The sequence below is a fragment of the Rutilus rutilus genome, assembly GCF_951802725.1.
Source record: "Rutilus rutilus genome assembly, chromosome: 6".
Classification (NCBI taxonomy): domain Eukaryota; kingdom Metazoa; phylum Chordata; class Actinopteri; order Cypriniformes; family Leuciscidae; genus Rutilus; species Rutilus rutilus.
Window position 1 is genome coordinate 41,249,165 of NC_140214.1, and position 11,308 is coordinate 41,260,472.

Here is an 11,308-nt window from a genome sequence, read left to right on the forward strand (position 1 = left end):
GTTTTTCACGTAAACACAGTCAGTCATGTCTTGAATTTACAGAAACAGTTAGGAGAAAATAAACGTAATGTTTTCAACAACTTTTACATAGTTTTATGATTTTTTTTTTTTTTTATATAGACATTATTATTATTTTGTTGATGTAAATAATACTATTTACATAATGATTGTACATAATAATTTACTATAATTATATAAATTCCTGTATTTTTTGATAATTTTTTAAAATATATATATATAATTATTTAACTTATTATATCAAGTCAATATTTTTGTTCCACCCACACAATAGAGTCAAAGTTCTGTCTCTTTACAGTCTCAGACCCAAGGGGTGAGATAATCTCATAGATATGGCTGAAACGCATGATGCCAGTGCATGGTACTGTATAAGTGAAACGCTAATGCTACAGTTTGCTATCTTAGCTAGATAACACAGGCTTTGGTAGAAGACACAACATGCTTTCTGACATGTATCTGTTGGCATCTGTTGAGTTCGGTTGCGAGTGCCATTACCACCCTGCTGCAAAATCCAGCATAAACCAGCATGAAATCCATGTTGGTCCAGGCTAGAGCTGGATTAGCTGATGGACAAGCATACTCATGCTGTCCTCAAGCAAAAAAGTGACCAGAAACCAGCAAATGCTGGATCTCTCAGCAGGACAGGCAGACAAAGTGTTAATTTAGCTGTGTTAAAGGTGTTAAACTCCTCCCCAAAATAAAAATCCTCTCATCATTTACTCACTTCTTCCCCTCTGTGGAACACAAACAGAGATTTGTAGAAAAATAATCCATGTCTGCGAGTCCACATTATGCGGGTTCCTTAAAGTTGACGCTTTAAAAACCACACCAAGTGAACACAATATAATCCATACAGCTCCAGTTGATGAATAAATGTCTTCTGGAGCACAACAATAGGTGTAGGTAAGAAAAGTACTACAACATTTTTTACTTTTTAAGAGGCTGTAAACCATCGCCTCATCCGCGGTTCTGAAGCACGAGGCGTAAATGGACCAAACGCAGGTCAAATGAACTCAAACGTTACTTTTCTGTCGGATGGTTTAGAATTCCCTCAATAGACATACAAAGTGTGGCCTAAATGTGATCCTACTTGCGTACAGCTTTGGAAAATGGTGGGCATTAACTTGAGGATTTTTATCTCTTTAGACACTGTTATCAGGAAACTATGGAAGCTTGTTTCCGCCACAGAGTGAAAAATAAAAAAGGTAATTGCGATTTTTTAATCTCACAATTCTGACTTTTTTTCACACAATTGCGTGTTTACCTCTCACAATTCTGACTTTTTATCTCAGAATTACGTGATATAAAGTCGCAGTTGCAGGTTATGAAGTCAGTCTTATGAGATATAAACTTTAAATATTATGAGAAATATACTTGAAATTCTGACTTTTTTTCTCAGAATTGCATGTTTATATCTCGCAATTCTGACTTTATAATACGCAATTGGGAGATATAAAGTCAGAATTGCATGATATAAAGTCGCAATTGCGTGTTATAAAGTCAGAATTGTGAGATATAAACTATTCTGAGGTAAAAAAAAAAGTGTATACTGAGTTTGTATCTCGCAATTCTGACATCTTTTCTCAGAATTGTGAGATATAAACTCGCAATTATGTGTTATAAAGTCAGAATTGCGTGATATAAAGTTGCAATTGCGAGGAAAAAAGCCAGAATTCTGACTTTATAACACACAATTGCAACTTTATTTTACGCAATTGTGACTTTATTTCACGCAATTCTGACTTTACATCTCGCAATTCTGACTTTATAACACGCAATTGCAACTTTACTTCACGCAATTGTGACTTTATTTCACGCAATTGTGACTTTATTTCACGCAATTCTGACTTTATAACTCGCAATTCTGAGAAATAAAGTCAGAATTGCGAGATGTAAACTCGCAATTGTGAGATAAAAAGTCACAATTATCTTTTAAAATGTTTTATTCTGTGGCAGAAACAAGCTTCCATAGGAAACACAAACCAACACAAACTAAAGTAATGGCAGCATGTCAGTGTAATGCACTGGAGAGGATGGTGGTGATAAGAAAACACCAAGGTTTTATAGACCTCCGTTTCTGTCATGATTCCTGTCTCGTGTGCACTTTTGTTATTTCCTGTCCTGTGTCATGTTGTGTAGTCCTTTGTAGTTTTTCTTGTTGATTAGTCTCTCCAGGTGTTTCTGATTAGCCACGCCCCCTTGTTATCTTGTTTAGCTTGTTTGCCTGTGTATTTAAGCCCTGCTAGTTCAGTCTTTGTTCCCCAAGTTTTGAGTTTATTTAATAAAGTTTGCTGCGCGTGGATCCTGCGTCCTCCTTTGATTCAACAGCAACATTATAGTTTCTAGAGTGGAACTTCTGCTTGTTTAATTGTAGTTTCATGTTTCACTGTTTTAGTTGCTCCCTGAATAATAATATATTTCACTGTTTATTGTTATTCAGAGGAATAAAGACGTGTATATCTATCTAGTCTGTGGTGGTTTGTCTTTTCATTTTTAGTTCTAGCTTCTTATACAGTACCTTTTTTCTTTTGTCTTTTTTTTATCAAAACAGATCAATTGTAACAGCTGATATCATCTGCTGGTGTGGACACTGATATAGTTTATGGTTAAAGTTATCTTTATAGTTATCGCTCTTGTTGTGAGCTTAAATCAGTGATTTAGTCAGTATTGGCATATGTTGATTTAATCACCATGTTAAAATGGAATGGAAAGAAACTATACACATTCTATAATAATTCACCGTTGAAGCCCTTTAACCTTGGCTTAAAGGGACAGTCCACCTAAAAATGAAAATTCTGTCATTATTTGACACCTGTATGACCTTCTTTATTCTTCTTTTATTAAGACTATTGATTATTGGGCATTGAGAAAGGTCACATGTGGCCGAAACATTTGCCATTTTTTCATTAAAGTAGTGGTTTTATCTCACAGTTGTTGGCTTTCCTTAGACTGAGTGCGGGTCTTGTGGATCTGTATCCTCTCTTCATAGAAGATATGTTGTTCACATCTCTTGTTTAGAAGAATGTTGTTCACTAAACCGTTTCGGTTCCCATTGACTTCCATAGAATGGACAAACAATACAATGGAAGTCGATGGGAACAAAACTGTTTGGTTTTCAACATTCTTAAAGAAATATCTTCCTATGTGTAAAACTGCCTACAGGTAATCCTTATATCCTTAATGTAGAGCTAACCGCTAAAGGAAATGTTTTTGTAGCTTTAATACGAATAACTGTGTGTTTGATTCATGCAGTTTAGACTATGCAGTGTTTTATTTATTCAACAGATGAAAATTGCAAATGCTTTTAAATACAAAACAAGGTCAATAGTCTTGAATCAGCAGCACCATCAGCTATTGGTGACTGTTTCCTATAGATTGTCATTTACTTGGTCTTAATACAGTTACACATGAATTATGCATGCTTATTTTATTAGCTCTTTCTGTAATGTAGTTTAAAGGATCAGTACAGTGGGATCTCCGGTTTGGAGGACCAGAAGATTCCTGAAGGTTATCGATTACTCAGGACTGGTTGATGAACTGGTTGATGTATTAAATAGAGATGCAACGGTCAATCAGGCCCGGACGGTTATTGCGCCAAACACACGATTGGTTTTTCATTTTATTTTTTGGCCGATCTTTATTCCGGACTTGCACACAAACAGCATTGCAATCATTTCCCAAAATGTCATTTGTGGTGAAATATTATGAAGTCTGTAAACAGGACATTAATACAGTAAAGAGGAGATGAGACATCAGAAAACACTGGACCAGGCTCCGCAGTTCACTGTTCAACATGTGCGAAATATAGCAAGAATATATAAATATTGAAATGTGGTGGGGGTTTATATGAATGTATCTCTGACTGTCTTCAGATCAGTTTCGATAGCATTCCTCTGTATACAGTAGTGTTTATAAGCGCAGCGGTGCCTAAAGAAACCACTGCTGTTCCACAAGCGCCACCTACTGTCAGAGAGTGAATCTGCAGTTTCATTCAGTGTCTAATTTAAATTAAAAACAACTACTCATGTCACATGTGGGTAGCATCTTAGTTTGGATTGTGATTAAAATGCAGTGGTTGCCTCTAATTTCAAATGGCTACATATTAGACATGTGCCGGTATTTGGTAATGCGATAAACCGCGGTAATGAATATGCACGATATTGTTATCGCGGGCACTTCAAAATACCATGAAAAATAATATATCAGAATTTATATTTATAGAACGCGCATTAGCTTATTTTCCATCAACCGCTTAAACAAACACCGCGTATATGCTGCGCGAAACACGTGCGAACTCTGATGTAAACAATCCCCACATGTAGAAGCACTGTGTGCATGCGGCGCAGTGCGCACTCTAGTCTAATGTAATGAATCCTCACATGGAGAAGAAGCACGGCGGAAGGAGGAACGCTGCCGACGATTTACCCCCCTTCTAAAAGCAGGGCTGCCAACTCTACGCAGTCAGCGTGAGACTCACGCAATTTACACTTCTCACACACTCTCACACCACACATCCATTTTCTCACGCAGAGAAAAATCATGGAGCAAAGAGGACACTGACACCGACAGACTAGACAGAGCAGGTTACTTTTGATATGAAAAACATTCTCAGCTCTCATGTTCTGTCCATTTTATTACGAATAAATACCGTTTTGGCGCTTGTAAATGTGACGTGACCGATCGCTGTAGCGCCTCAGTTCAAGTAAACCGATCATCTGTTACTTTTTATTTAAAGATTCAGTACAACTTACCAAAAGGTATTCATGCCTCATACGTATAATATCGATCAATCAGTGTTTTTCAACCACGGAAAGAGGTCAATAAAACTGCAGGTGAACAATTATGTCACAGAATGTTACATTTACCTCAGGAAAGCCATTTAATGACCAACACGAGTATTTTGCTAAATATGTGCACTATATTACATTTGTATTATATTTTTACTTGTGTCATAATTGTTATTATAATGAAAACCAAATTATATTTAATTTAATTTGTTAATTTTTAACCTTTAATAATACCAGCTGACAGGGCTCTCTGTATGTTTACAGCATTATGTGAGATATATTTTTTCTTGTGAAAAATTAACATGTAGGCTATCTACTGTAGCCTCCCTAATATTTATCCAGAGTCAATATTGAATCAAGATTGAAATCAAATCCCAAGAATTGAATTGAAATCGTGAAAATTGTGTAAAATTCTGTTTAGTTACCAAATGTTTTGACAATCACAATTACACCTATTGTGATGCAAGTTGGGTTTTTCTACACCCCCCCCCCCCCACCCCCACCCCCACCCCCCAATCCATCCGTTTCTCTTGAGCAATTAAAATATCGTGATCATACCGTATACAGTGATAAAAGCTCAATCAATTCATCGCAGCATGAAAATTTGATACCGGCACATGCCTACTACATACAGTATATGTATGTGTGTGTGTGTGTGTGTGTGTGTGTGTGTGTGTGTGTGTGTTTTTGTTTATATTACATTGTGGGAACCAAATGTCCCCACAAGGATAGTAAAACATGAGATCACCTCCATTGTGGGGACCAGCCAGCGGTCCCCACGAGGGAAATGGGTTAATAAACATACTAAATTGTATTTTTTTGAAAATGTAAAAATGCAGAAAGTGTTCTGTGATGGGTAGGTTTAGGGGTAGGGTTAGTGTGTGTGTGTGATGGGTTTAGGGGTATGGTTAGTGTAAGGGGACAGAATATACAGTTTGTACAGTATAAAAACCATTACGTCTATGGAGAGTCCCCACAAAGATGTGTGCGCCTGTTTGTGTGTGTGTGTGTGTGTGTGTGTGTGTGTGTGTGTGTGTGTGTGTGTGTGTGTGTGACCCGTGCTGGCAAAAGGAGTCAGAATGCGCACAGGATAATTTCGAGCTACAGGCAAAACAAGTGAAAAATTTAGTTTTTGGCCGATTTTGAAGTTTTCACATGAAAGAGTTCATTAACCCCTCTTCTAGCGATCCCAATGCTCCAAAAAGCAATTAAACATCTACAAGTATCTTCATTTGTATGTTTTATGAGAGGAGTACTTTTTTTTTCGTGAAAAACGATCTTACTCACGCTGACTGACAGATCCGAAGCGTCGCACAAAGCCTCTCAGACAGCGTGCCATCCTGATATACACATACACAGAATCACAGTATTTCAAAATATCTGCCTTTGCGAGTATTCACGCAAACATAATCTGTTACGTCTGAAGTGAACGTTTGGTTAACTGTTGGGGGAAATCATCTGATGTGTAACATCATATTAGATCCGTGTGGTACAGTAGGTCTGAATATATAGACTGTCTGTTTCATTAATGTTAATCAAACTATTGTGGTATCATGGGGGGGGGGGGTTGAATTTTTTTTTTCCTATAGATATATAGGAACTATTTGGTTTGGACTTGGTGTGTTTCAAATGTGGTGTTATTCCCAGTGATTTTAAGGTATAGGTTTTGGAACCTTCAGAAAACTTTAACTCGTTTTTTCTCAAAATTGACTCAAAATTGAATATATATATTAAGGCCAGTTTGGCCTGTTATAGAGCAAATAAACTACAGATAAATTTGCTTAAAGGGAAACTAATCTCTGAATTTGCTCATTTGCTTGTTAAAAAATGATCAGAATCTGCAATGAAAAATCACGATCTGCGCATCTAAGTATTGAAGACATGCTTCACTTCACAGAGGAGTTCAGACTTGAGTATTTGGGACCCTGGTTTTAATGAATTCATTCATTTACTTCAACGAATGAGATCAGAGACAAAGGCACTTTGAGAGTGACTGTATTTCCACAAGCCCTGCTCTTAATCTAACAGCTCATGGAGGCTGATTCTGGTTACAGTCCTTTTGCAACTCTTTAAACTGCCCTGAATGTCTAACAGAGCTCTGCTAGCTCTTAATGTGACAGCGCTGTTCAACATTGTCTTTAGTACAACTGTTTTTCAGTCGTTGTGCACCTGTGTTATGTTTATGAATAAACACAAAGGCTGTTTGATTTGTTTTCTTTTTTGATGTACTTGCGACAGCATTTGGGAACGCATGTGATAATGTGAATGGCAAGCATGCAAACCAGTTATAAGATCTGCAAAATATTGTATTAGTGAAATAAAGACAAAAGAAAAATACATCTTAGCTATACAATGTCGGTATATTATACTCAAGGGAATGCAAACCATGAATATATATATATATCTATTTAAAAAGCCATAGCGAATATAATATAGTGAAGACTTGCTCTACTCAGCAACCATAGCGACCACCAACAGAATCCATAACACCTTAGCAACAACAAAGAAACACCATAGCAACCACCCAAAAAACAAGCACAACTCAAAATAATTTTATTTAAAGGTACTTATAAGGCACTTTGTAAATACGCTCAATTTAACCACATTCAGCATATAATGCAATTAGGAGCAATTCCAACGTTATTTTCTGTTCTAACATATTTCAGCTGCGCTCCTTTAATGGCAAATCTGACTCTCGAGCAGATTCTGCGTCTCCTTTGAAGATGAAAACCTGCTGGTGCCATTTTAGAAAATGTGTTTGGAAAAAATAAGAGGCACAATCTGTACACACACCCTGTTTTCACTCTCGAAGAGTCAAAGCCTGAAGCCCGGTCGAGCATCGTGAGAGCCACGGTTGAGACAGTAAAGTCACTCTATTGACAAACAAGGAACTCCATTGCTTTCAATGAGAAACCTTTGCAGTCAATGGGAAATTTATCGTCGTCATGGATTAAACTAGGGTATAATTTTGGGGTATACATTTCAATTTAAACACCCACGATAACTTTATTTTCATTAAACTATAAAGGCATTTTTGAGCGCCCATATAATGCAGAACGGCAGATACAAATACCGTCACGATTTATTAAACCATTACAAACATCCCGAGTCTTCTGAGGCCTAGCGACTGCTTTGAGTGAGAAACAGACCTAAAACTACTGATCCCTCCGCCATAACGCTCCAGTCTTGAACACACTCAAACCACATCAGTTTAGATTGTGAAATGCCATGTGTTTCAGGCCAAAGATGCTAATGTTCAGGTTTAACTTGTGAATGAGATGTGACTGCGTTGATGGAGCGGGATCATTTTCAGGGTTTAAAACCTTGTGTTTCTCACACAAACATATTGTATGAACCATTTGTGACACTTTTGTACTGTTTTTTGCAATAAATTACTGTACATATATATATATATAATGATTTCACAGTTACTGCTGAATAAACACTCTTTCTTCTCTATTGACAAAATACAATCGACACACCGTGAAAGAGACAGACAAAAACAATGCTAAGTACGCTATAAGATTTCAAATACCTGACATATAACTTCAGTCTCCAAGCCACAATAAATACATCAAAACGTATGGCAATCTGCATAATTTATTCACGTCACGCAGCATCACTCTGGTGTACTGTGAACCGTGTTATTATCCACAGATTCAAACTTTCCTCAAACGTGCTCAGATTGTCGGAAATGCACAAAATGGGTCACAGAAAGCATCTCAAAAAGCCGCAAAAGTAATAATTTCTGTGTTTGCGATGGCAGAACCAGTGCTGCTTCTGCCAAAGGCTTGTCCCGTTTTCTCAAGAATAATCTGTGCAATGAATTCAAAGACTGTCAACATAAAGATGCAAAAAAAAAACTGAGCGAAAATTAACCCAAATAATCTGTATGCTAGTTCTGTCCCACTTTTTTGTGTTTACACTTTTTATATACATTCATTTTGCTGCACTAAATACGTGTTTATATGCAAAGTTGTTTACATGGTGTCACTTTTCACATTTTAACATCAAATCACAAAAAATATTGTATAAGCAGTTAGTAAGTCCTCGTATTAATTTCTACATGATTTATTTGTACGTTCAATACTTTACTTGTCACTAGGTGAACTGGTGAATGCAAAAAGGTAATTAAAAATAGACTTAAAAATATAAGCACATAAAATATAGGCTATATGCCACATTCACACACGTCAACAACCTACAGCGTGCTTATTTTTAGTCGTTTTATTCCAGTGCAGTTGTCATGTTTGCAGTGGTTATGTAGTTGTCCTGAAGGTCAGGGTAGGGTTAGGTGCTCAAAGACATCCATAATCATGTATAAAAATCTGTTGAATTGAAAGCAATGTAGAGGCACTTGAGCATGCTTCAGTTTTTGATGGCTTTGTGAGCGAGAATAGATTAGATTAGTGATGACTAATATTAGAAACTGCAGCTTTCACCATATAGACTGGCTTTAATAATACAGTGCACATCTGACAGTGTGAAGCTGTAAAGGACGACATCCATCATCACGGTATCAGGACTCCACGTTTTATTTATTTAGCTACTTTGTAATAAAGGCGCTCAACCAAGGTTTTGCCAAAGTAAAGGCAAACTTAGGTTTATATGGTGTGTGGACTCTGTCTTTAGCTTGAGGTTTTTGTACATGAAGCATAACGAATCAAGACAAATAGGCTACACCATCAATCAACAGTGTAAAGTACGACAGAAAGGCAGAACATCGATTAGACAAGGCTATTAGAGGACAATCCTGTTTAGTTAGAAGACGAGGCTGGTGACATGCCACTCAATCTCTTATAATAAATCCCACTTGACAGTATTAAGTGTTACTGCATCTGTAAGAAAGTCAGTCAGGAACATCAGAAAGCGCTTCGAAAGAAGACCGGAGACAATCACCATTTATTTCATGACCAGAGAATTGGAAAGAAAGAAAGAAAGAAAGAAAGAAAGAAAGAAAGAAAGAAAGAAAGAAAGAAAGAAAGAAAGAAAGAAAGAAAGAAACGAACTTACCAGACCATAGACGAAACTCAGCAAGGTGCCGCAAAAGAGGAGCCCTAAAGTGTGTACGATCAGCGTGGCTCCCATCCCGACTCGAGTTCACGCACACCGATGTCAGATTAAACGGGATTTCTCGGATGTTTACGTCTGTTTAAGCGCCGATAAAGAGCCAGTCATTTCTCGTCCATCTGCCGCCCTCCCATTACATCGTTCGCTTGTGAAATTATGAATATTTTCTCACGGCTTTTCCTTGTCACAGGTCCCTTCCCACTCTCTCTCTCTCCCGCTCGCGTTTTATTTCTCTGCATCTGTCTGCCTTTTTTCCCTGAAATTACATCCACATGTCAGAACTATTTATGTCCTTCTCCTTCTGCGGTAGGAAGTTCAAATGATTCTTTGTGGAGTAGAAACCGACACTTTATTTTTAGGTCTTTTAAATTTCCCTTCAGCCCTGCTGTAAAAAAAGCGACATAATAAAGCGGTGTCCCTCAGGCTCAACCATCAGTTTTCTCTGCTCAGGACACCAAAAAACATCGGCTGAACGGGTTTATCGGACACTGATCATGGGTATCGATGTGCTGAAGCGAACCGAAATACACAATACGTGAAATATTCGCGGGCTTTTAGGCTACTGTTCGTTCAGAAACACCGTCTGCAAGTTTAACTGACAGACTTCAAGCGCAAATGTCTTTAATGAAATATCTGTGAGACTGAGTTCGTTTTATGTAAACTAACAGGCTACTTAAAACATGCTTTTGGGCTCTTTCAAAACTAACTGAAAGTTTCGCATCTGTTTCTAAACGGATTTTCGAGGCAGATGTTGATCTGACAGCCGCATTATACGGTACAAACGTTAGATAAATGTGTAGTGGGATGTTTTAAAAGGACAGATTCCTACGTTTACTTCACAATTAACGTCACGTTACGCCGCGCCGCTGGAAAAAAAACAAACAAAAGAATCAGTTGGTTTTCGGGTTATTTTTAGGCAAGTTGTCCTCTTTGACAAGACGCCTCGAGTCAGACCAGCACACGTCGGTAACCCTCACTGGACCTCTGAGAGTAGTGGAGTAGCTGGGAGAAAAAGAGGCAGGTATCGCTGACAGGCGTGAATGATTCTGATTGGCCCACAGGGGAAGGGTGAGGGATTTGATTGGCTCGCGGTCTCCAGGGGTTCATTACACCACGAGTCAAGACGACACGCCCCTTTTGCACAAGCCGCGCATTCAGTGCTGTGCTTTATGTTGGCAGAGGAGCGTTTATTAGCGGCGCGCGTCCACACCGTGCGATGCAACTGATGAATATATGCTAATTCAGTGCTGGGTAACGTTCTCTGGCTTCTGAAATACATCTTTCAGTAATGGTTTTAATATTTTAGGTTTTTTTTATATATTTGCTCATTCATTAAATGCATTCTTGAACAGTCAGTCAAGTTCACTTATGACAACACCTTGGTTTACACACTTGGCTTATTCGTTTATGTGTTTGATTTAGTATTTTTATGT

At 37.8% G+C, this 11,308-nt stretch overlaps 1 protein-coding gene across 1 annotated transcript in view; it reads right to left on the minus strand.

Annotated features, from left to right (window-relative positions):
- Positions 1-10,861, minus strand: part of pth1r (parathyroid hormone 1 receptor) — a 101,794-nt gene extending 90,933 nt beyond the window's left edge. The window contains exon 1 of the mRNA XM_084410354.1: positions 9,819-10,861. Coding sequence (XP_084266480.1) covers positions 9,819-9,893 — 75 coding nt within the window. The 5' untranslated portion in view covers positions 9,894-10,861. The remainder of the gene's footprint in view (positions 1-9,818) is intronic.
- Between the last annotated feature and the right edge of the window lie 447 nt (positions 10,862-11,308).